This window comes from Stegodyphus dumicola, chromosome X2 (genome assembly GCF_044657685.1).
Source record: "Stegodyphus dumicola isolate Sdum_Otavi_A_Nest chromosome X2, ASM4465768v1".
Lineage (NCBI taxonomy): Eukaryota > Metazoa > Arthropoda > Arachnida > Araneae > Eresidae > Stegodyphus > Stegodyphus dumicola.
The window spans coordinates 130,341,560-130,369,210 of NC_140781.1; the positions used below are offsets into that span (position 1 = coordinate 130,341,560).

The window sequence follows — 27,651 nt, forward strand, 5'->3', positions numbered from 1 at the left end:
CAGCGCTCGGTATTTCTGCCTACTACTGTGAATGACACTTCAGCTGTCCTGTGCGGACGCACATTTTCATCCATAAAAGTCTGGACCTAATGCACCAGGTAAAAGACGGGCAGGACCCAGGAGAATTTCGGTCAATGACGCTCTGATGTCACTGTGTCTGTGTCATCGAAGATGTAAAGCGGAGTTCTGCCACTGCGTAAGATACCTGTCAACACAATTACTTCTAGGCTACAGAGCTCAGTTCCCTGGATTTCTTCTCCACGTTAACTGGTGTCCAAATTCATCGTATATGGTAAAGCGGGATTCATCAGAGAGCATGACATTGAAACACTGGTGCTGACCTTAACGAATACGCTCCGTACACCAATATATCTTTTCGACCAGGTTCGCTCTTAGTGGAATGTATGCAACAGGCTTCCGTGCAAATAACTCAGCATTATTCACTCAGCATTAGTAGCATTAGTAGCCATTCTCGCTGATACACCAGTGCCAGCAGCGTTGGCATGGTACGCGACTACCTGGTCAGAAGTAGATTTATAATTCGAGACGATATATATCTGTCCTCTTGCAATGTGGTGGACCTCCTACAGCCCCAAACATATTTTTATACAACGTTTCCATCTATAGCAGCCCTCATTAACCACGAGATAATGTTCTTCGACACGCCTGTTGTTATGGCAACTTAAGTGACCCTTTTCCCCGACTCGAGACATACTGCTGGTTGACCATGATCGTGTGATCGAATGCACTCAAATAATTTCTTACAGACATTCTGTAGTCAACACTTCCTTTCAAAAATGAAAGTAATATTTTCAGAACCCGACAACGTATTTTTTCTCTCAATGTTACTATTTTCAGTTACGAATAAGGGAACGATATTTTGCTTCTTTCTAGTAAGCCAGTGTCAGCGCGAATAAATTTCGCGCTCGTACTGGCACTTCAGACGACCCCGTTGAAGGGAATCACACTTGCGAAACTAAAATGAAGATTACTACCGAAGTAAGTCTCATAGTTGAAGAAAAATTAACGCCACTCTTCGTGGGAGGGCCATTGGGTGTTAGTGGAGACAGTTAAATGATATCGAGAAAAAAGCTGCACAAAATTCATCATTCTTGAGTTTTTGATCATTTGATTATAGCAGGGTGAGGGCTAGCTACGTAAGGGATGGGTACCTTCGTGGAGGATTTTCCAACGAAAAATGGCTCGTATTCACGTTAAACATGGGAAAAACAAGAAAACGCTCAATGTAGCCAGTCTGTTTATGTGGAACCGAAGCCAGATCGAACTATCAGTATTCAGCGATTAGCCGAATGCTTAGCCGCTGCCGAGAAGCTTTACTTAGGGATTTCTGTTTCCGTAACTAAGTTAAGAATTTTAATAGTTAGTATAAATTTCTGGGAACTTTCTGTGGCTTAATGACATTCATTAAAATTGAAGCAGCTCTTTGCAGAAAGAGCGAGTGTCTGAGTCGATCATTTATCTGTTATTCTGTTGACAGAAGTCCGTCTGGGGATAATTCGTTTGTCTTTTGGTCTTCTAACTAGGGAATTCATGCTTTTCTGTTATTTTTTTTCAGCAGTCTTCGTTTCAGGCATTCTAATACATCTGTTCTTGAGAGGAATTCTTGGCGTTTTCAAAGCGTTCGGCAGTGTTTCGCGCCAATGAAAATTTCCTGTGCTGCTCCTTAGGTACCTGTAACAAGTAGGCTCATACTTTTTTTAACTCACATGTATAGGTCATATGCTATTGTCTACTCTTAAAATAGCCCTTTTTCCCATGGTCAAAACTTTGATAACCATAGCATTTTATACGTAACCTCCATGCTTTGTAAGATTTAACCTGAATAGTCAATCAGAGCACTCGCTTAACAGTTTAGATTTTCCTTTCCTTGATTGGTTGCTCAAAGATAAGAGTAAGGTTTTTCAGCAGCTTGTTCGTGTCTTCTCGTAAACTGATTCACTTTCTTCAGAGGTATGCTTAGCTCCAACAGTGGCCGAGTGGTTAAAACCACTGAATACTGGGAGTTTGAACTGGGTCCAATTCCCTGCTGACAAGCTTACTGCATGGTTGGCCTTTGTGTTTAGCCTATGTTTAACGTGCTTCCGAGTTTCCTGAATAAAATCCTCTGCCATCCCTTCCCTTAGACAAACAACCCTCCTCAGATTTACCATATTCATTTAACCAGCCAACCATATGTACGAATAATGCTATAAATTCATCAATATTGCTCTTTCTCTGATTGACTTCCAGTTTTAATTGACTTAATTTTATTTGACTTACATAGAAAACAAAGCGATCTGGATAATTAGATGCTAGTTTATAGAGTTTTATTTATTTTTACGAATAGTTATTTTATTTTGTGAAGCTTTCCCGAATTCACTTATTTCCCTCGCATTTCCTCGCCAGGATGTAAATGAGTTGGGGTGAACGAGAATATTTAAACCGTTGAAGAGAAAAAGCTAGGCTGAGCGTTATTTCGCTATTTTGAGAGCCCTTTGTTAGTTTCTACCAGCTGTTAATCCTAATAGCAGCTACGTCTTCTTGCCGCCGAATTTTTGTCCCGCCGGTGTAAGTTTCTGAGTCAACCTCTTAGCTGAAATTGAATTGTGTAGTCTCGCATTACTCTTTACCTTTAAATTTAGTGTTACATTATCTTTTAAGTTCTCACCGCAAGTGGTCGGTATTATTTTAAGTATGTAAGTCTGTCTGTTAAATATTTTTTTAATAAAAGTTTCTTTTATATCCTTCCTCTGGTTGTGTTCATCTTCAAGCCTGTGCGAGAATTCGTAAGGCAGATCGAGTTACATTTTATGATAACTAAGAAAAAGTAGATTTTACAACTTATCTGGATTCTGTATAACTGGAATTTTACTTTATCTCTGAAGTAAAAAGAAGAAAACTGTAACACGAGCATACTAGGAAGAGTGAACTTTTTCTTGTTTTTTACTTTATTGCTGTTTCGGTAGAAATTTGTATTTAAAATAGCCAGATTTATCATGAAAATATGAAAATCGTAAAATGTTTCTCATTTCTTATGTTGAGTAAGTTAAACAGCAAACGGAAAGCAGCAAACGGAAAAAGGCACACCTTTAAACAGCAAACGGAAAAAGGCAAAAGGAGAAAGGTATAAGAGAAGTTATTTCTATCCAAGCTGATACGTTTCTACGCATAAAATAGTTCATGCGAATGGTTACGACAGGTGTTAATTTTATATGAATAATGACTGATTCATCCCTTCCTCCCAGCAATAGCTCTCTCAATGGGCTTGTCGATTTGGTCAAAAGCAACATCAGAACGTGGGCATTTTTTAAATTATTAGTAGAAAGGAAAGAAAATTTACTTACCCAGAATGTGATGGAGGTTGCATCGATAGTCCATCATCCTGGCTGACAATTAAATACTGAAAGGGAGATTTATTTCAATTTCTAGGTCGTGTAAATGAAACAACTGATTAAAAGTATTTAGTAGAGTTAGTGAAGGTAAACATTAAATAATATTCAATAACTAATTTAAGATGTTCACGAATTTGACATAGCTCTAAATATGGAGAGTGTTATATTTCGCAAGCGATCATTTAATAAATTACAACTTTTTACGAGGCAAAATAAATAAACTCTTAACGATAGTCTGTTAATTAATTATCGCAAATAACTCAAATGGATACTTGGAGAGGGAAGTCTTTATAAACAGTATTCTAAGGGAAATTAGTTTATATTTATATTACACATATACAGAAACTTCGAATTATTCACGCAGTCAGCAACTTTAGCAGCCGGGAATCCATGCCCGAAAGCCAATATTACCAGTGTTTTATGACCTTAACTATATGGCTTTTAATAGATCCTCATCAATGGTACAATTGCTTACGAAGTTGTTGGTTGTTGCAGTTGTATAAAAGAAACAGGTATATTATTATGAATTATTACCAGAGAATTTAAAAGGCATTTCTGAATCAGCTAGTGTTGAGGAATTTCATTCAGTCAAAATGGCATGTTATCTTCATTTTTTCTTTAACAGTACATCCACAAATGTTTTTCGGGTAAGAAACGCTGCAGTTGCAAAGTTTCAATTATTTCAGTCCTCTAAAAATAGTCCTCACTTAGGCCTCTAAAAATCTTCATCAGTGTCTGTTAGAGGTATCAAATAATAATTAGAAGAACACTCTTCTGGGCTTTAAGTTTTGTCATGGCATCTGAGTTTTCAAATCTAGAAGTTATCGATTCTTTTTAAAATGCCGAGCAAAGCGCTGGTGAACACAGAAATCCTACTTCTATAAGCATACCAAAATTATGGACCGCTTGGCAGGAAGAATGGTATTTGTTGCCTACAGAATATTCTCGCATACTTATATAGCCCACTTTTCTGCAATTCTACGTTCTCATTTTTGGAAGCGCAATGTTAAATGTTTCTTTCATTAAGGTTCATGTATCCTAGAAAGTGTGTCTGGAACTCCTTAGGGTCCAGTTTCTAAAATTACAAGTGCATTTTACAAGTCCACGTATTTTTATTTTATTTCCATTCGTGTTATATTTATATATCGTTTTTCTGGTATTCAAAAGTTTAGAAGCTTAATTACTTTTGCTTAATTAAGAAACTAGTAGAGTGTATTAAAATTAAAACTCACGTTATGCATAAACTTTTGTCATTATCTTCTGCATATTTTAAACCTTTTAAGCGATGAGAAAAACAGAACTTCAGTACCATAAGTAACAATAAGAACTAAGTCAATAATTATAAAACTGAAATCTACAAAATTGACCGAGATATAGTTTTGCTAATCCCAGTGAGAAGACATATGCATTTTTGTGCATGTTACACGATCTCATTATTAAATTATGCGAAAAATCAGCCTCGGACGATTTCTTTTCAGGTAAATTGAAAACCTACTTAGGACATATTTATGTTAAATATATTAGCTTAAATTTCATCGAAATATAATTTCTTAAAGAACTTTCGAGAGAATTTCGGGCAAAAATGGGATAATAAAATACTTAAGCATTATTTTATTTTTTTAGCAACAGTTCTTAACGAAAAGCTAAAATTTCAGGTTCATTTATTATGGAAAAGCTTCAAGGGCTAGCTGCCTAAGGTAAGAAATGACTTCGTGGAGGACTTTCTAAGGGAAACTGGCTTGTACATATTTACATATGGGCATTATACTTACACATAGAAAAAACCAAGAAAACGCTCATGTAGCCAGCCTGTTCGCAGGATTCGAACTGCGGACCGAACTACCAGTGTTCAGCGATTTTACTTCTCAGCCGCTGGTGGATTGTGCTTTAATTTCAAGAGCACGCATCTTCGGTATTTTTTTTTTTTTTTTCGTAATTTGAAGCGTAAGCTTTGGCAATAATAATGTAAGAATTTAATGATCATTATTAAAAATTAAACTAATTTATTATTTGCAGTATTTATCCACCTTTAAGTCTTCGTAACCTAACGTATTAATTTCCTCATATCACATTTGTTTCACGACTGATTTAATTTTTAAAATATACTTATTTAATTGATATTTTATCTACGTATAATTTATTTAATAACAATTAATAATGTATTTTATATTTTATTTAACTTTAATTTGTCGTAATTTAGTGTTCTAATTATTATTATTTTGTTCATACTAATTTTTATACATCATTCCTATCCGTTTAACGTTAGGCTCCGGCAATTTTGAGTTTATAAATTAAGCCTTAGCCAGAGATTTATCGAAGGTAGTCAGGAAAATTTAAATAATAAAAAATTAAAATAATGTGAATAGCAAATTAATGCAGTTGAGGAGTCCCTGTGGCAGTCGATTCCACTCCTGCATATGGCAGTTTTTAACTCCGGGATGGTTCTCGGAGGGGGATAGTGCTGCACCCTTGAAAAGTCGAACAAATTTCCTTAAGATATCCTCTCTATACCTCACAACAGCCAGGAAGCCTTTTTCAAGCACATACAAGGGATGCGCCACCGTCCAACATAACGCCTGCCCAAACCATTATACCTCCACCCCCGTAATGATCCTTTTCAATGATAAGATAGGAATGGTTATCGCGTTCCAGGCTTACGCCGAGAATCAGTGATCGGGCTGAATCTCTACTCATCTGTTTGGTTTGGTTTATGTGACTACGGCAAAGCCACGAGGATTATCTGCCTAAGGGAATGGATGCCTTCGCGGAGGACTTTCTAAACGTAACGGGCTCGTATACACGTTACACATAGGGGAATAGCACAAAAACGCCCATGCAGCCATCCCGTTCGCGGGATTCGAACATCGGATCGAACTACTAGTATTCAGCGATTTTACCCGTTGTCTGATCTAAGGCTCATGTTTCCTGCCCCATACCAAACGCGCTGTCTTATGTGCTGCAGTGAGAGGAACACCAGCAGTGGTTCTTTTGTATACAGCCCTATCTTATGAAGCCTTCGGGCAACTGTAGACCGTGATATTTAAGTTGCAGCACACAGCTCACATGAGAGCTGTGAAGCTGTAGCAGACATATGTCGTCATGCTTAAAGTGCCAAATAACGATCCTTATTTGTCATTGTGGATCTTGGTCGACCTTGTTCAGTGCCCTAAAATTATATCCACAAATTGCAGACGAAACTGGGCGTTATATTGAGCTCTACAGCCCCACATGCGCTTGTGATTAGCCTGCTTCCAATCTACCGATAACTCTACATCGCATTCCGTCATCCACACGCTCTTAGCTATTCATTTTACATGATGCCATAATAAATTTATTCTGCTCTTGAGAGAAACACAGCAGATGTCAAATCACCAAAAATCTCTCTTGCGCATCCTCTTCACAATCACAGCACTGCAGACACGCAAGCATACGCTTACGTTTTCGACTCTGAATATTTTCATAATTCTTTGGTGGCATAATTAGTATCTTTGATTTAATACGTTTCCTAAAAACAGACATAATTTGCAAATTCTCTTAATTTTTCACACGAGTGTAGAAGGATATATATATATATATATATATATATATCATTTGTAAAAGCCCCTTAAAGATTCTGGTTAATTTTTTTTAACCGTATTATACTTGCACATCGTAAGTGTTAGGCCAATATCAACTGAAGACGTGAACCGGATAGTAGTTTTCGAGAATTTTTTCCCGAAAAATGGCAACCGAATTTACTTAAGAACAATTTATGAAAATACTTGAGTTTCAACTATTAAAGGTAGTTACTGTGATTTAAAAATATACTTTAATTGTAACCAGTTTTAACGAGTGATTAAATATATGTGATAGTTTACAGTTTTATTGTTCATTTTTACATTACATACAGGTTATTCAAGAAAAGGTATTTAGGGGCATTATCTTCTCGACAACTGATCTTTGTTTGGCAATTTATGGTTCTACCTAACGTAAAACAAGCATTCCTCTTTAAATTTAAAGCTGATTTCTAGAGTGTATTTAATAAGCATATTTTTGCGAATTTTTCAGATAAGGTAATGAAGGAAGTAATTCGTTTTAATTGACTAAAGACTAATGAATGCTTTACTAAATGGAAATTTTTGTTTTTCAGAAATTATATAAATATTTAGGTTTTATTCCATCAAAATCCTTCCATAACCAGTGCTGAATCTGTTTTAATAAAATTTTCTACCTTATTTTAAGAAACCTTGCAATAATTATAAATCCATTCTTAGGATCAAAGTTATAAAAAACAAAATAAAGTCTATAATCACCTTTCTTACCTCACCCTGTATATATACATTGCTTCATCTCATATTTGGCTTTCTCTCGAGCAAATAACTGAAAGAGCAATGGAAAATTCCTTTTATTGCACTTAAACAGCTCACAATAATTCAGAATCAACAGCAAGTTGAAGTTTCACGTTTCACATAGTTGCACCGTTTTGGAAAATGCGGAAAGCATATACGGCTAAAATTCGGAAAAAATAAAGAATTTAGACTTTTACCTAGAAATGTTCTGTCTTCCAGAAAGAAGTATTAGCCTAGTAACACTATCACACTATCATATGGCGTTTACACAGACTGCATGGCATGAAATCTTTTTTTCCCTATGTTTAGATTATTTCGTGCGTCTATATTTTCATGTCTGTGTGAAACACGTGGTCACTCACAGCTATGAAACAATTATAGGATAATGCTGCCGCTCCAGTTGAAAAACACATTCATACGCCGATGTATGTTGAGATGCCAGCTGAGAAACACTTACATGCACCGATGTATACTACTATAAGTAAGATTTTCCTATGTTAATTAAAGCAGTGATACGATTAAATATCAAAAAGAGGCAATAAGAGCGAATGTCAGACTTCTGGTGGATCTCCCTAATGTCAAAAAATAACTTTGAGAAGTAGTTTTAGGTTTAGGAAGAGAAAAGTTTTCGCAAGGAAACAAATATTTAAAATGGGGAGCAAGATAGTTGAGTATACCCATTTGTTTTTGGTCCAAAAATTGCTATACGTGTTCTGTTCAATGTGCAAGTGCACTGTTGGCGTTAGAACGTGTTTGAAACAACGGTTTCTGATCGAATAATGCAAAACGCAGCATTAACTATCATGTACTCAGCTAGATGATTATCAACTTAGTCAAAATACAGTATAGTAGTATTAATTCGTCAGTTTTACGGATTTTTAGTTAAATTACAATCTCATTATTTAAGTACTAAACTGTACATATACTTACCCACAAGAATTATGTTTTAAACCGGAAAACTTCAAAAGATTTCTGTTTCATTTGCGCATATGCCTTTTGTCATTTGCTTAAGAAAAATATAGATGCGTAAGTCAGTTTTTATTATAAAAAGAAGTCTCACAACACAAAATGGAAGGCCCAGAAAATCATGGGGTAAGATCTCGCAAATACCACACCATTGCACTATGGTAACAACCATTGCATGCAAATACAACACCTTGCACTGTGGTAAATACTGCGTTCAATCCGCAGGCTTATCAGATACCGGCCGCATGCCGGATCTCGGAAATTCGAATGGAGAACCAATGCTCTACAAAAGTGCAACCTGTGGTCAATCATATTGACACAGTAGAAAAAGGACTGCACTTAAATTAAGACATTTTTATTACATTTATTTATTTAGTTTACAAAATGTTTGGGAAGGATAAGTGAATTTGTTTACACATACACACTCTTTTGTTTCATTTGCGCATATGCCTTTTGTCATTTGCTTAAGAAAAATATAGATGCGTAAGTCAGTTTTTATTATAAACTGTGAACAGTATTTTTATTATACTGTGCCAATAGTTCTTGCCATATTTGCTTTGTGAAATCTTTAATCGTCTTCGAAATTTATCGAATATACAGGAACAGAAAAAAGAATGCTACGAAAGCAACTATTAATTAAGTCTTAGTGACTGAGTACAAGCATTATCCAAACCATTTTGGTATTTACTCACCTGAGCGGTTTGTTGATAGTTATAAGCTTTATTTTCATGCTTTGATGATGAATTCCATGGTCTTCGGCTATCGCAAGCATTGCTTGCGGGATAGAAACTGGAATTTAAAAATTTAAAAGATTTTAAACTTAAAATAAAAAATCTTATAAAGATATAGATTTATATTCGGCTTTTAAAAATGAAATTGCAAATTCCATTTTAAGATTTCGTGGCTAACAAACACGAGCGGCAGTTAATATGAATGTTATAAACTTGAAATTAGAGATCCTACATAACTTGAAATTAGAGATTATACGTTAACTTGAAGTTAAGAGATCCGTTCTTGCAAAATTACACATTTATTGCACAATATTTAGCAGAAAATACATTTTTAATTCTGAAAGAGTTGGTATTAATTTCTGCATTACTAGAGAAAAGTATTTTATTACTACAGTTACTAAATTAAAGTTTCATTTCCTGTTTCGCTTTACATGAATTTCGTTTACAATTTTGAATTCTGACTGGTTAGAAAAAATAACTGAAGAACCTCGAAACAAAAGTATTCAGCAAGAATCAGCTACAAACCTTTGATAGCATTCGCCGGATGTCCAAGCAGAGGTCTGGTTTTCTATCAAGGAAAGAGTGAAAACAACATTTATTAAAATCAAAGGGTTAAAATAAAAATTTAGGTTTAAAAATCAAGCACTTCTATGTAAGAACTTCCAAATATTTTAATAATGTTTTTGACAGTAGCTTTAAAACCAAATCCAAATAGTACATAAACATGCGCTTTTGTAGTACAGTGACCTATACGCACTCACAGTTCATTTAAAAATTATTAATTTATTCATGTAAAGATGCAAATCCTTTAATAGTATAAATAAACTGCAATAACAGGAAGTAAGAAATAATCTTTAAATTTGATAATATTCATTTATTTGTAATTTATCATGAATGGTTCTTGTTTCGTCAAAGTTGCTACTATCATAGGCATTTACCTGAAGGCGCTTCTTCATAAGAAGCGTTGGGTGATTCCGACGAACACGAAGCATAACTGTGATTTTGGTGTATTGCTGTAAAAGATTCCATGTTTTCCATTTCAACGCCAGTGGTCAAGTTCTGGTACTCTGGAAAAGAATCTGTATTAGAAAAAAAAAAAGAAATTTGCATTTGTTTTTGCGTTTAAAAGATTTAGACATGGGAAGAAAAGAGAGAGAGAAGAAAAATCGAGCTTTTTCTCTATCTCTAAAAAGGGCAGACATAATTTTAAAAGTGAAATAATTTAATTCTTCAGCAGAAATAGTAAAATTTCAAAATTGTTAATTTTACAAATTACGTACACATTCTTGCAAAGATTGATCAATATAGAAGTTACCTTAATAAGTGTGCTAAATGTATTGAAATTGCGTCATCAAATAAATTCAAGGATGTAAATACCAATATAAAAATTACCCAAAGGAGGTAAAAAATAGAATAAATATTTCTTTTATTCAAAAACCTAATAACAACGCACAGAATGTCCTTTGTAAGTAACGCATTTCTTCATGTTTTCTCATAAGAAATAGTCAAAGAAACAAAACATCACATTATGAATAATATGCAGCGATTAACAAAACGGTAGGAACACTTCCTCAGTGGCTTACCGGTTTTCCTCTAACTGGACCGATAGCCCGCATAAAAAGATGTCACCTTTAGCAAATAATGGACATTTTCGTGAAAGAACTGCAGTCAAAACCTTTGTAACATTACTTGCAACTCCAGCCCAGTTGTCAATCACGAGCTAATGGATCTGATGTTTCGCTCTACAGAATCCTAGAAACTGAGACAAGTATCCCTTAGAATGATCAGCCCTCATATCTCGTTAATATTTAAGGACCTCTCTAGATACTAGTATATCCTCAAAAAGCTTAACACAGCATTATAAGTCATTACGGCTTTGAGCAGAGATATGTTAAATTTGCTCCAGGTGGTGGTAGCTGGAAAAGAAAACACATATTTGAAGAATTTGTACAGTGCTCAAGGCTTTGGCTAATGACAGACGCAATCTAGTTATCCTTTCCACGGTAGCAATTCGTGGACTTATTCCGATTCAGACAATTGAGATTAGTAACAACGGCAACAACAGAAGAATATGCTATAGCTCGCCAAAATATTAATATATAATGTTATGTAAATAAAAAATATTAATATATACATATTTAATAATAATGCATTCAGAAGAAGCTGAATTCATGATCTTAACGACAATTATGCCATTTTAAATATGGTAAGATGGGTATGTGGCTTCATGTAGTCTATGCTATATCTATATCCATCAAAACAGTGCAGCAAAAAATGAAATTCAATTGACCACCATTTTACAGATATACAACTTTAATGTTTCCAACGCTATGCAAAGGGATAAGGCCTAGTTAACGATGAGAAACCAGTAGGACGTCAGCTTGTGTAGCCTAGACTGACTCTATTCGCTGACTTCTTTGAGTTATAGCATTGAGGTTCCGTGTGTCCGCATCAGTCTGCAGAAGACCAAAAATCTTCGCAGAACCCCGTCATTAGTGACTCATAAGGCTACTCTTTCGTCGCTGAATGCTAATGCATCATAAAGTGTATATCCATCGTGGATCTGTTGCTGAACTTTCCTTCAAAACCAGAAAGCTGTTGCAACTTCGGAGTTCGATTCACCCGTCTGTCTTGCGTCGACAATGCTTCCGCGGTCCTGATGACTCTGAAAGTCACTAATTTTCTTACGCTTGTGATATATTTCTGGAGGTCCATAATCAATTCATCATATTTCATTTATTTTATTTAATCATATTATTTGGAATTATGTTTTTAATTATGACACTTTTAAAATGAACTCTATGGCGCTTTTTCCAAAGGTACAGCTGAAAATCATCAATCTCACGCTAAAAATTCACCTTCATTTTCAAATTCCTTATATGTCATAAGTACTTTCTTTGTTAAAATTGGGTTGCTTATTGGAGTTTCCCTCCGATGTTCTTGCTAAAACCATAATCTAAAGCATCGTCAACTAACTCATTTATAGGATTTTAGGTTCAACTTATGTACAAAAATCTTGAATGGATCCCCAGTATTCTTTCCTTCACGTAACTCAACATAAATACCTTTCATTGCTTCGCCTTTATCTAAACATTCCAGAGCATTTAATTTTTCTTCCATCATTACTAGATTGTACTTCCGTTTTTCACTCATTTTGCCAAAGAAAACTTTTTCATATACTAACTCACAGCAGCTGATAAGAAACAACTGTATACACTGCGTGTACAAAACAATAACAACGTCCGTACAGTAATGCACCACTGCTGAACTAAAGTAATTGGGAAAAGACAGAAGGGATGAGACAAATACGTTACAGCAAGTTGTTGTAGGAATCACCTCCTCAGCCCAGAGGCCGATTAAACGAAGGCCGTTAAAAGGGCTCTACAGAGCATAAATTCGTAACATCTTTGGATAAGAATTGACATTCATCGTTAATACCGTATTGCGATTGTCGTTTACTGTAGTCCATAGTTCTCACAGACAGCAGAAAAGCTACTCAACAATACACAGGTCAGACTAACACTATTCAGCGACTTACCGCTCAGCCGCTATTTAGCTCTAGAAAAGAAATTTAAATTGTAACACTGAAGACTTCTAGCGCTGGATTGCTAAGCTATTGATAGAGTTGGTACATTGAAAAATTTGAATTTGATGCAAGTTCAGAGCGAAACGTTGCATTTAATCAAGGGTTTCTATTTGTCTTGCTTTTTCTGTGACAATTTTTTTTTTTTTTTTTTTTTTTTTTTATAAAATGCTCCAATGTCCCAGATTTGTCCTATATATTTCGCTTTATAACTGTCCTTCCTGGACGGAATTATGGATTATAGATTCTATTCTCTTATTATTCTCTCTTATATAACCATGTAACTTTCCTGATGGTTAATCTTATTATTTCACTAGTTTGCGTATATGGGGTAAAAAATAGTGAAACCAAATATGAAGTGGGGAATGAAGGGAAGAATCAATAAGTCAGTGAAAAAAATGCTATGAAATGTTCATTTGTTTTATACAGCATAATAATAATAGTTAGAACATGAAATACCCAGTTAGTTTTTTATCTGCATTTCTAAGGCCAAACATATAGATAGCTGTTGAAAGTGTTCATCGTTAATAAATGTGTTGTGCATGTTGTGCAAAAAAAGGAGACTTAAAACTCAGAGGAAACACTTTAACTATTGTAAAACCCGTTTTAAAAATTTCTATTGCGTTGAAATAACATTTTGAAAAATTAAGGAATCTGGTATCTAAATTTAAAGCTTTAATTTCTCTTATTAATTTCACTTATGATTAGCAATTCCTACCCCTCTTTTTTTTTAACTGTACATTGGAATGAATTATTTATATTATGGTGAAGCACTCTGGGTTATCTGCTTAACAGTAGGGCTGCCTCCAGCAGAACTCTTTAAACCAAACCGTTTAGTATTTACTTTGCACGTGGGGAAAACCACGAAAACTCTAGGAAACGGAGATCTCAACTCGCGACAAAGAACCAGCGTACAGGGGTTTTACCATTCAACGGCTGGTTGTGTTTTTAAAGTTGTTATTGTTTTAAATGGCTGAGCACTTGCAACTGAGAGCATTCGTCAGGAATGGTCAACACCCATTCAACATTTGTTGTCAAGGGTGCACAAAAGGAAATGATCGAATTACATCCATAAAGAAGGGGAATTTCTGTCCCAGTTTTAATGGAGAATTTCTCGTAGATCGAATCCCAGGCTCTCCCACCCCTCTTTACCTGCCACCAAACCTCTAGAGAGGCCTTTCGGCTCGGCAGTATTTTATGCGCCGCATACCGGTCAGTCATTATACATTTACAAGCATTCAGACCTTGCCCGGGATTTTAACCCAGCCCCATTGATACGGCAGACAATATCCCTAACCACTACATCAATCAGGCCGGAGGTTTTTAAAAGTAAACTTAATATATTAGTTAATATACAAATTTTATGCCTTGAATGACGAGATTCCTTGCTCGGTGTACGTAAAAAAGGACCCATACTGGTAGAAAATCTTCAGAGTGTTGTTGGGAGAATTCATGGCGGTCTTACGCTATCATAAAGGAAGCCACGATACTGTTACGGGTTTATGCAGATCCTAGAGTTGAGCACATGTGCGCAATACAGGCAATTTAATGCGAGCAGAATATTACTGGATTTCAGGCAGGATCTTATGGGCAGCAAGACTATACCCGTTTAGCCGTAGAATCTTGCACGAAGCACGTTTCATACATCACGGGACCTTCAGCAATCACAATAGCCATGTTTGGTGCCAATACAAACTTCATACATTCCCTCCGCAGAGAGATCAAGTCGGCAAGTCTGACAACTTGTGGGATGACATATTGCATTCATACTTGGCATTTTTCGGTTATGTACTGAATATTTGCTTCAATGATCGTGATATACTGAATATTTGCTTCAATCGTCATGTACTGAATATTTGCTTCAATGCTCTTATCGGTACTACTTGGCCTATGGCCCAGTTCATCTCTCTGCACGTGATTGGTTGGATAGGGAACATCCAGATCGTTGGATTGGGCGTTGAGAATCCGGCTGGTGGTCACCTGGATCGCCAGATCTGACACCATTAGATTCCTTTCTATTGGATTTCCTGAAGGAACTGGTGCATCGAGCCTCATTTGCTGCTGAAAGGGACTATACCAATGAGGTCTTCATGCTGCTTTCACTTTTGTGATCTTCGATGCTTCACTGTTAATCACCTTTGATGCTTCACTGCTAATTGCTGTTATTTAATCAGCAATTCCATGGAGCGCACGAGCATGATCAATGGGCGTATTGCTAATTTTGAGCATCTCTGGGAGAAGACGCAAAGTCATATGCATGTACCAATATTCATATTTTTAATAATGTTAATTTTTCGTTCACCGGATATTTTACCATACGTGTTCGTTCGCATTTCCCTCGAAAACTGTTTATCATGAAATTATAATCCTTGAGTGACTTTTTTATGTATTCTGACCAAAGAATCTCGCCCTGCGTAGTTTATGTTGTTGAGAGGATACCCTGTATATAGTTACAATAGACTACTGGCTTGTGTAACATATGATGTATAATAAATTTATTCTTTTTCCTTAATTTTTAAAGTGTCTTTTCTCTTTTTGTTTTGTAAATATCCTTCACTTTTTAAGTAAAATTTGGAATAATCGTAATAAAGAAATAACACTGGAATCCCGATTTAATCATTGTATTCAAAACGTCTCAGATGCTAATTAGGAAACTGATACGAGACCAATTTTTAAAGTAGTTAGACTATTTACCTGAAAACGCTGTAATGTGGGGTGGTGCATCGTTAATGAGATTCCTCATGAAATCCTTCATCTGGTCTTCTGTATGAATGCTTTCGACGAGAAATAGAACATAATCGTCGAACATAAGCCTCAAAAGATGAAAAGAACCTTAAAAATAAAAATAAAACGGAAAATGTTTTTAAGTTTAACATTATCTGCGTACTGAGTGCTAAATTTTTATTTAGATTACCGAAACTGGCTGCGCTGTGTAACGTCATGTCCCTTATGACTCGGGTACCAAATGCAGACCATAAAAGTAGGAACTGGCGAGCAAGACGCCGGCTCCCTCCTTTTCGTTTACCAGAAGCCTGAAAAAAAAAATTGATAAGCTCATTGAATTCTTTAGAGCATTTCCTGGTAAATAAAAACAAAATTTATCATTCGGTTTTAATTAACTCAAAGTAGGTATAAGAATGTTCAAGAAGCTGCTGGCTTCTCTTGTTTTTAGTTTGAAAAGCTATTTTAAATCTTTCACTACACTCATTAAATTCTTTTAAGTTTTCTGCTCATAGATTGAATGTCTGTGTGTATATAATGATTAATAATAAAATGTAATTTTTTATTTTTTCAAGAATTTCGCTTAGTAATCCTTAATACCAGTTATGGCAGGAGACTAACTTCAGTGGTTTCATCTTTCAGCTTAAGTAACGGTTTATGATTCCTATTACTAGATTTTATGTGATAGTTAATTTTGATTCAGAAATTCTTAATGTTTCTTTTTTAGAAGAACTGAGTATCTCTGCTATACTTAATTACTATATATGTTTTCACGTAATCTTAGGCAAGGGGTAATTTTTTGCTGAAATGTCTATCAGCAAACATATTCTTTGGAAAGTTGATAAACTTAATTCCATAAATCCTTTCAAAGAAACTTCGCATTACTTCGTACATCAGTGGAAAATTTACAAAGATTAGAAATTCCTAAAGTTGCTCGTCAGTAAATTAGATCAGACGCTTTCACCTTAATAATAATCCGTTTTTATTAACGACTTATTCTGATGAACAGACACGTAAAAGTCACAGACTAGAGGTCATACTTTTATTTTAGTTCTCCAACAACGCCTCTGATATTACAGAAAATAAATATTTACTTTTTTCATAATTTGAAAAATGGTTTCTTTATTTATAGCTAACAAACCTTTTAATTTTCTCATTTACATAGAATTATTACATTATTACTCAACCTCATTATGAAATAACGTGAGAATGAGAACACAGGTTTTAAAATTTTGTCTGGTTCGAGCTGGTATTCCGATGATTTTAGGTTTCAGATAATATTCTGGTTCCCCAGTCCATGCTTGCAGTATCATATCAGCTTTCTTAACGTACTAGTGGGATACGATATCTCATATAGTGGTGTCCAACTAATCGGACTACACAGATGTTCATGCTGGTCAATATATCTTGAAAGATTATGTTAAATATATGTGTCGATTTTATCAGATGCACTCATACATTCTATATAAACGAGTTTATATACCCAAACCTGTTATTTCAAACTAAAATGCTAATAAAGATAAAAGTTGAGAAGAACAAATACACAACCTTTTGAAAGGCAAACTGATAGGGGTAGTACGAAATATAAAAATCATTTACCGTTTCAGTTACAAAAGGGCTTAGGCATTAGTTAAATGAACATAGGCATTAGTTAAATAAGCTTAGACATTAGTTAAATGAGCTTAGGCAAACCCCAGGGTTACATCGGAAAAAGGTATGGAGCTTTTTCCCTTTCTATTTTAATTTATAAAGAGCAAAATTCTACCAACACTTACATGGACGGCACATTTGTTGACAAGAGACTCTAACCACTCAATATAGCTCTCAATAGGTGCATCATCTTCCAACAAAGTTTCAAAATCTTTTGCTACTGAAATTGAAAAACCAAAATAAAAATAATAAGTGAAATAATTAAATGTAAAGCATGAATACCTAAAATTTAATTAACAATTTGTTTATGATAAAAAATATTTAATTGAAGAAATAGTGACGACAATTTTCCATCACAGAAGGAACCTAAATTAAAGAGAGGAAGGGTTTTTTTTCATTTACTCCTATGATATTTCTTATAGTTGATAGTTTTAATGCTAGGGAGGAAAGGAGATTAAAGATGAAACTTACTTGAAATTGCATTTCAGTTACGAATGAATGAATGATGACAAGTTTAGCAATCAAGAGTTATTGTTGCTATATAGAAAAGTTCATGCTTATTTTTGGCAGTAAGCACAACTTTACTGCTTTGGCACACGAGTATGAAAACGCGTATATTGATGAAAGCAGTATATTGTCATTTTAATTTCTAATAACTTCTAAGCTGCAGATTTTTAAGTTTCTCAGCTATAGATTATTAAATTTAACTAAGCCAGACATCATATATTGAGACAACATGAGATTCTATTAGCAGAATATGCTATAAGTATTATCTGACTATGACTATATATTTACTAGTATAGTATAAATCTATGATATAAATTTGTTACTAGTATATGATTCTATCGGTAATAGTATATAAACCATTAAAATTAAGTCATTTGGTGTATCGTTTTTGTTTTAAGGCAAAGCATCAGAGACTGATATGAAGATCAATGTTCCCTCTAGTTTTTCTTATACAGCTGTGAGATACAAAAATTTAACTGCTTGTTATATCACTCGAATCAACACGGTTGTTTTAATTTTGGGTCTTTTGCAATCGAACGTTTGAGCAGGAAATAATAAGCAATTATGCAATTTATAAAATATCAATAAGCGAACGCGCTGCTTAGAGGGAATTTTGATTGGGATAATTTCGTTACATGTTTTCCATCATGAACTTCTTCTAGTAATTTTTTTCTTGCTTATTGCCGAATTAACATTATTCCGTTAACATATGCTTCCAAATAATATAATAATATTTTGGTGAAATTAAAAGCACTAAGACAAATAAAAAATAATGCTTTTAATTTAAGGGAATTATCTGTTATTTGCCTGCTACGTATGAAACAATATGTGAAACGATTATGTAAACATAGAGTTTTGTTTAATGTTTTCTTTAAAAACCTCATGTTTTTAGATCCATATGTGACCATTATGTCAATGTTAGTAAAAAGAAATGTTTTAAATCAATGCAATGAGCAGAAAGAGTTATTTCTCTTGAAAAATGCAGTTCTTTACATTAAAACGCATTTGCATTCGAGAGTTCTTTGCATGAAAGGAACGCCTTCGTGGAGGAAACTTGTAAGCGGAAACTGATTCAATTTTTTTCTTACACATGTAAAAAACACAAACATACCCATTCGCCCGGCCCATTTTGAAACATAACTGACTGTTTTTCGAAGTGTCTTTGTCGAAATCCAGTTTTATCTATCTCAATTTAACGATTGTTCAACGAAATATGCAAATGAACTGGAGAAAATGGAAAGAGAGTAGTCAGGTATCCTTAAAATTTCCTCCATGCACTCATTTTTACTCTTAAGCAGAGAGCTATTTGTTAGTCTGACATGATTTAATATTCCTGCTTAATGCAATACAGATTCTTACAGAACTCTGTAGAAAGCAAAAATGATTTGCTGCATGGATGATTAATGATAAAATTTTTCATGCTATATTCAGTTAGTGTGTGAGGTATTTTCTTCCTCCGTCCAGCATGCCTTCGTGGTGTAACGGTGGCATGCTGGACGTGGTGTAACGGTGGCATAGTCGGGGTGTATTCGAGAGGCTCAGGTTCGAGTCCCGATGAGGGCATTACTCACGTAATCCTACTTCAACAATACTAATCATTCTATAGTGGCGCCCGAAATGAAAGGTGGTGGACAATAATTCGTCACCACCAGGATTTGGCGATCGGGTCCCCTAATCCCCACCAGCCTTTAAAAGGAGGAGTATGTAAGCTATTTTCTCCCTCCTTCCAGCATGCCTTCGTGGTGTAACAATAGCGCACTAGCGTGTATTCGAGAGGTGTAGGGTCGAGTCCCGGCGAGAGCACTGCTAATTTTTCACGTAATCCTGCTTCACAATAACCTAATGACTCTACCAAGTGCTATTGGAAGAAATGCTTTTATTTCTCAAATACATTCATTCATTAGACACTTAACGTGACTTTCCTTTTTCACATTATGCAAAATTATTTGTGGCACATCTGCAACGATAATCTTGAGAAAATTAGTTTATACCTTGGTTAAAAAAATCGCATATTGCAATGACGAAGTGAAAAAAAAAAGGAGAGCACTATTCAAACATCTTCAATTAGTTTTCTACATTTTTCAATCGAATGTTTAAATAATAAATTGAAAATATGATTGCTGACATTTATACACGCAAGGTAAGGGGTAGCGAACGAAATGTCATGCCAGTTATTTTATTTATTACACATTTATTTATCCCCGAAACATTAGAAAGCCATTTCATAGTTAATAATCTGAGCATGAAAAGTGAGTTTAATACAGCTTGTGCTTAATCTGTCCACCATTTCATTTCGCAACTTTTTGGAAGCGAACCTTTGCATTTGCTGCTCACGTCTTCCGAAACTGTACGGCACAACTTTCTCGACTCAGCGGCAGCCCTCCTTGTTGATTTGCTGGGACTTCATGTCAAACCCACATAAACCGCTTCAGTGCTTTCAGGTATGTGGACACTTGATGGGCACTATTGATTCTTTTCCAACACAGACCTAGTGGCGAACAATCTGTAAATGGTACGTTTGCAAGGAGCCAATCTTGTACTAAAGAGTGCACGTAAACGTCTTTGTGTTGCCACCAGCTTTTATTTTCTGTTCGACAGTCAATCAGTCGTAATCCACCATCTTTTAAACTGCTGTTTCGTAGCAAGTTTGTAATATTTACTCAGTTTTCCATGAGTAAAAACACAGATTCCTCGATTATAACATTCAATATAGAATATAAAATTTTTATAGATTGAATGGTGTGATATTTCATGCTCTCTTAATTACTTTTGCTATTTGTATTTAAAACTTACACTAAATGATGGAAGAATTAAAATTTTCTTTGTTTATTTCTTCCGTTTTCTTTATTCCGTGAAATTTCACTTAGCGTACATGCATTAATTTATGAATTAACTACATCAAGCAAGGTTCTATACAAATATCATTCATCTTTGTTTATATTTGACTAATAGTACTGAAACTGCTTTATCCAAAGTTAAAAAAAAACCTCGAACTGAAGTTATTCATAGAAAAATGCAATGCTATCTAAATCCTTGTACTGCTGCAGATCTAGTGCTATAAAGAAGGTAAACTTTTGAAAGCCGTTTTTCTAAATAACCTTATTTGGAAAAGCTACCGAAATAAGCAATTCGACAAGAGCACCACATTTAATACCTTCAAGTTGACTTGTTTGTGTCTAGAAAGAGAAGATCCAAACTGATCAACGTCGAAGCGACCAGGCGGGTCGGATCTTCTCAGATTCTTACCTTCAAGCTGAATAACCTTCATTTGTTCTTACAGCTACAGCTCTGTTATCCTGCATAATATACTCGCTGTATATGTAAGTACGTACACACATTGACCTATTTATGCACAGAAAACAAGAGCTAGAATGTTTACAAAAATCTGGCATAATGCGGAAACCTGTATTTTAAATAATCGCTTGAGATACTAGAAGCTTGTTTTCTGCCAAGCATTTTGATAAATTCCATTCCTGAACATCAAGAGAAATCATTTCTATGTGTACCATGCATTTTTTCCCTTGTTTGTTATAGAATGAAGAATTTATGAAAAGTAGTTACTTCAGAAAAGCTTAAATATATTCAAATATATAATAAAAGAATTCACGACTTTTGTAGCGCATTGATGAAGAGATTACAGAAGAGATCTACAGATGAAGAGCTTTTTAGTTGGATTTTCAAACGAAGCAAACCTTCACATAGCATATAGACTAGTTATCATTTTAGCCTTAAAAACATAACTAAATCTAGTCATATATAAAGGTTTCCTTTGTTTGGTAATCCAAACCAAGTTTGCTAAAAGAAATTAAACTATACTGGTTACAGTTTCTAATCATTCGAAATAAATTTGAATCTAGGTCTTATTTTTTCTTTCTGACAATTAATTGCTGTTTTAAAATTGTCCCTATTAAACTGTACTTCTTCTTTTGCAATTAAGCTAATAATTATTGCCCAACACTTATTAATTAAATATTCAATATTGCCATGATTTAAATTGCATAAAGTTGTTCAGCTTACGTTTTAATATTAGCTGACAAGTGGTAGCAGTGTGCTCTGTGCTGAAGAGTGTTTCCCTACAAATTGCATCTAAGTCGAGTTGCCTCCAGTCATGTAACATTTGAGAAGTTATGTCACTGTTGTGGACAACCATTCGAGACGCTTGAGCCAAGTGATTCAAAGACATCTGGCGGCGTAACGTATGAGAAAACCTCGTTGCCACTAAAAAAAATATTTAAATGAGCTTGTATTCGAAATCGATATTTATGATAAACGCTTTCTAAACTTTTACTTACTTTCCAGTTTGACAACTTTAAGATTATCTGGAAGGTGAGCAATGGCTGTTTTTAACCAACTGTCCAGTTCTTCGGCAAACTTCCTGACCACTTTTGTTAAGCTACTCAAAATTAAAATAAGGTTTCATTCTTCGCACTTGAGGAAGAACCAAAATTTTTAAAATGAAAAATAAATTAATAAATGGAAAAAAAACTGAACAAGGAAATTCATATTCAAATAAACATTCCTTTTTCTCACAAATGGTACTAAAATTTATCCATACTACAGGAAATATTGCAGAAAAAGAATGACATGTTGCAATTAATTCAACCTTTATAGTAAATCCTCAGTAACTTCTTTCAGAAGCCGTGAGAAATTAATTGATTTCTAATGATCCCTTATCTTATCATGAATGCTAAAATGTTCTTTGGTTAAAATCAACTAACTATACTATACACAATATTGCTATGATAATTGAAGCAACTTTGTGCTTTAATATTTAATTGATTTGTGAGATATATTTTAATTTTATGACAGTTATTTTAATTCTAAAGTCACTTTCCTATCAATTCTTGTTTCCACTTACAACTCTCTACTAAAATGAGTTTTTAGAATCGCGTTGAATGCAAATGAGTTAGAAGAAGCCTTTAAGGAAGGTTCAGCTTACTTCATGAGAGAGAGAGCTAGGAATCCTGAGTAGCGCGTGTTTGCCTTCGGGCTAAATCTCTGTTAAAACTGTTACGCTCGGCCGTTTATTACGTGCCTTTTGATATTCGCCGACTAGTTTAAATCAAGAGCCAACTACTAATAATTGTGCTAGCTTCAGCTAAGTCTCTTAGTTAGTTCTAATACAGTTCTTATTTCTTATTTTGAGTTTAAGCTCAAGTAAAGGCTTTGTTGTAAGCCCGAGAAAGGGGCCAACTGTTCATCTTATTTTGAATGAAATAAAGGGTAGTTAACCCGTCTTGAATCTACGTCTTTAGTTATTTGAACTAAACGATAGGTCGCTTAACAGTTCACTAGGTTCCTTGGCATTTACTTTAACCAAAAATATTGAGGAACCCTACAAATTTCTGCAATTCTAACAGAAACTGCAGTGCTATATCTTTATCTAATGTCGAAATTCCACTTGCCTGCGCTGTTATTCTCCCATTTCCCTCCTCGACGCAGATTTTATTTTTTCAAACAAATGATTATATTATAAGGTATTTGCTGATTCCTGATTATATTATAAGGTATTTCTCCCGCATTCTTAGCATGCCTTCGTAGCGTATTGGTCAGCACGCTGGGCGCGTATTCCAGAGGTCTGTGGTTCGATTTCCGGCGAGGGCGTTGCTCATTTTTTCATGATTCCTGCTTCCAAAAAATACCTAATGTCACTACAATATTACGGATATTATTTGAATTGCTGATTATGTTATGCGCACACTCTGCTCCGCATAGAATTCTTGATGTCATAAAAAAGGGCTTCATGAGATAAAACTTAGTACATAGCTCGAGGGTAAGCTCTGAAAAATTATTTTAACTTCTAATAATTACAAGAATTCGGTAGCTGAATAAGCACGACGCTTACCAAGCAATACGGCCACAATTTTTGGTGAAACAAATCGCTAACTCGGCTTACCATTGATTCAGTTAATCTCGAAGAATTTTGTTTTAGAGATCCATGAATCAAGTTGTACTGGATGAAATTCCCAAAATTTCCTCATTGCGACGATTTTACAGAACATTCACTCAGTGAATTTAATTTTATAGAATACAGCAGATTTTCAATAGAATAGAAATTTTACAGAACTCACTCAACGAAAAATCATGTCGAGTAGATTCTCGATTAGCAAGAGATCCAACGATCCATGCTGATCAAGGAATCTCTCCTTGCTAGTTTGCAAGTGGCTTTAGTTAGGGCATGCTTTTTTGGTATGGTTGTTGATGACACTGGCATGGTTGTTGATATTACCTGTGTGTAGCTGTGATTTATTACGTTAGAAAATGATATTCGCTGCTCCCATAAGTTGTTGTCAGTACTATCTCGTCAACGGATCAGCGTGTCCTCATTACATCTTTAATGCATACTAGAAGTGATCTCTTTTGAAGCTGTTAGCATCTTAATCTGTCACTTCAAGGAAGCTGTAGGAATGCTCTCAGAATTAGCAGAAAAAGCAATAGTCATTCGTCTTCATAATAGTCACCTCTTCTCCAGGTTCTCGCTGACTGATTTTTATTTCCCATACAGACTCGAAGTAAATACTCAACACTATAATGCACCTTTTTGTTACCTCAAATAGCTCTGGTATGTCCTCACATCAAGCACTCACGACGACGATGTTTAACATTGAAAGCTATACTGAAAAACTACCTCAGTCAGTCAAAGAAAAGTTGTGAGTATCCGGAAGGTCTACGTATAATCGGCAGAATGTCGTCAACTGTGGGTAATGGAGTCACTAGTCGATGAACGTTTTTAACGTTTGTCTTAGTAGTTTAGTCTCAGTCTGGTATAAATTACATCTAACCTGATGTATGCCAATTCGGCCCTTTTTGTTGCATTATATTGAATTTCTGTCGTAATACGATGCAAAGATCAACTTCCTATTTCTGGGCTTATAACTTCGATGAATGATACTTTTGATAAATTCCTGAGTTAAGAGCGACATCTCACATCCAGTTTAATCTTAATGCATGAAACAGCAGAAAAAATCAATTTCCATAGTGTAAAAAATTTCAAATATTAGATTTACAGACTAACTTTCTCCCTTTATCACACTTTCATAATATATCCTCGATCGGAAAAATATGCATAGCTTATTTTTCAAAACATATTTTAAAATTTTCATAGATCTGCTGATATATATTAGCAACCTTATTCAAAATTTCAGGATAAGGAAATGTTTAAGCCAGTAATACTTGAAACTGATACTTACCACATTTAGAATAAGTCTTGGAGATTTATTTTATAGCGCTGATAGTCTTATAAGGTATTTCTCCCGCCTTCTTAGCGTGTCTTCATGGTGTAGTGGTCTGCACGCTCGGCGCGTATTCGAGAGGTCCGTACGATTCCCGGCGAGGGCATTGCTCATTTTTCACGTCTCCTGCTTCGAAATCACCTAATGTCTCTACAATGGCGCCCGAACTAAAAGGGTGGTGGGTGATGATTCTCCACCCCCAGGATTTTGCGATTGGGTCACCTAAAAGCCCCAAAAGCCCCAGTCGCCCTTTAAAAGGGGGAGTATATAAGGTATATATAATTTCTCCCGCCTTCTAAGCATGCCTTCGTAGTGTAGTGGTCTGCACGCTGGTCCGTATTTCACAGGTCAGTGGTTCGATTCTCGGCGAGGGCGTTGCTCATTTTTCACCACTCCTGCTTCGAAATAACCTAATGTCTTTACAGTCTTACATTGATATATTCATTTGAACTTCGCTTTTTTAGGTGTAAAATTATTTCAAACATGTTAGAATGCATATTATTTAACACAGCAAATTTTCGGAATTCGCTAAGAATATGATCAAGTGTACACGTAGCGATATTTACTGCCGATAAATAGTTCTGATTATCAAGACGCTAAATTTTAAGGTGAATTTAAATTCGCTAGTCATGCTATAACATCCTAATTATTCAATATTTATTTGCATATTAGAATTACATATTCTAGTAGATACCAAATTATGTGCCATGAGTGGTTAACGGGTGTATCCAATATTTTCACAGAAATTAGACTTATGCCACGTGATTTTAGACTTAAACTATTGATCTGTTAATTGTGTGATAGGAAGAATACCTAGGAGACACTCTCCAAAACCACTGTTTTTGACAAGCACTCATCAGTTTATCAATTGGCTTGAAAATTACGTTCAAAGAAATAATTTCAACAAATTCTTATAGATTCAACGCCCTTTCATAGCCCAAACTCCATAGGAATCTACTTCTGTAAAAGTAAATTTCACTGAACTGTCTTATTACAATGCAGAATAGACAAAATGTGATGGCAGGGAACTAACTGGCTTTTGAGTCGTTAAAAAATGCATACGCTGTGGAAACTTTTGGGGAAAAAAAGCTTTCTTCGATAGCCCTACAGTTTAAAAAAAAATCTATGCCGATTTCGAGAGTGGTATCATATAGGTCTCTCTTCTTCAAAACCAACAAAGTTTTGCGTTTTACACTGGTGGGTTTTTCTTCCAGTCAGCTGCCGTCAAAACGCAGCTTTCTTGAAAAGAATCAATGTGGAATAGGAAAGGAGGCGGCTATGTCCAGTTTGATCACAAGATTTCCAAAATATGCGCAAGGAAAAAGGGGCTCACTCTTTTCATCAGTCACGATTCCTTTATTCAATTATATGATTGCTCAAACTATGTATGTATTTAGTATATTTTATGTAAACTGATTGTGAATCTGGAATAAAAGTTTGATTTTTTTTTTTTTTTTTTTTTTTTTTTTTTAAAGTTTATCAGCTTAACCACATGAGCTGCAGGTTGAAACTGTTAGATTATGAGCAATTATTGTCTTTCCTTTTGCTTATTCTTATAGTATAATTGGTAGCACGTCCGATTAGCTATCGGGAGATCCAGAGTTCGAATCTCGGAGAAAGCATGGCTGATCGTTCATGTTTCTGCTTAAAACAAAAATTAAATTAAAAAAAAAAAAAACTAATAGCTCTATAAGGTGATTCTAATGACGCTACAAGATATTCTGACTTTGGGCGCCTTATAAAAAATCTGATACACCAAAAGAGCGACAAATTGAAATTGTTTGAGAACCACTGCTATATATACAATAAAATAAAGCCACAGTTATGTGATATAGCTGCATTTAGTTTTGCTTATCTCAGCTTGGAATTATTAACTGTAGTTCAATATTTATCTCTCATATGTTTGAAATATATTTATAAAAATCGAAATTATAGAAATATCCCTAAGTTACGCAGCACTTCATTTTTAAACCGATAACAGTATTCAAACGACTTAAGTCGGTGCAAGTATATCCATAGACACAATGTTAAAATGGGAAGGATCGTATCAGAAAATTAATTTTCGCTATTTGATGCGAAAAAAGGTGAGACAGAGGATATTCGTTTGCAATTAAGGGAATATTTAATATAAATGGAATTAAAATTTATGAGAATTGTGTGGGGTATGAAAATTATTAATATTACAAACGTATGTAATTTAATAATTATGGAATAAACCCATCATGTAGCGACAAGAGAGTTTTTGAAGACTCTTAAAGAGGTTCAGTACTTGAGTTTGGTTCAGAGAAACTTCATTTTACACATACAAACATCTAATAACAGGCTTTCCAGCAGCCTCATGACAAGCTTTTGGCAGGTTCATCTCCTTCCTGTTCAGAATATTTTATTCCCCCCCCCTTTCGTTCATATTATTGTTGTTTACTCATTTAAAGATGTGTCTTCGAAGTTGTTCATTCTAGTGTCAACAAGATTTAACCTTTCTAATAATTTTGAAAGGGGCATAATCCCCCCTATAAAATCAAGGTAAGCTTTATCAAGCTT

General features: G+C 34.9%; 1 protein-coding gene across 5 annotated transcripts in view; it reads right to left on the bottom strand.

Moving 5' to 3' along the window:
- Window positions 1–27,651, bottom strand: part of LOC118188267 (transcription factor RFX4-like) — a 200,264-nt gene that overhangs the window by 6,622 nt on the left and 165,991 nt on the right. For all 5 annotated transcript variants that reach the window (XM_085809867.1, XM_085809869.1, XM_085809868.1 and 2 more), the window contains 9 exons: window positions 22,171–22,271; window positions 21,896–22,096; window positions 17,497–17,591; window positions 15,915–16,032; window positions 15,695–15,832; window positions 10,356–10,484; window positions 9,943–9,985; window positions 9,379–9,475; window positions 3,345–3,400 (listed from right to left, as the gene is read on the bottom strand). In XM_085809867.1, the coding sequence (XP_085665993.1) occupies window positions 3,345–3,400; window positions 9,379–9,475; window positions 9,943–9,985; window positions 10,356–10,484; window positions 15,695–15,832; window positions 15,915–16,032; window positions 17,497–17,591; window positions 21,896–22,096; window positions 22,171–22,271 (978 nt within the window). The remainder of the gene's footprint in view (window positions 1–3,344; window positions 3,401–9,378; window positions 9,476–9,942; window positions 9,986–10,355; window positions 10,485–15,694; window positions 15,833–15,914; window positions 16,033–17,496; window positions 17,592–21,895; window positions 22,097–22,170; window positions 22,272–27,651) is intronic.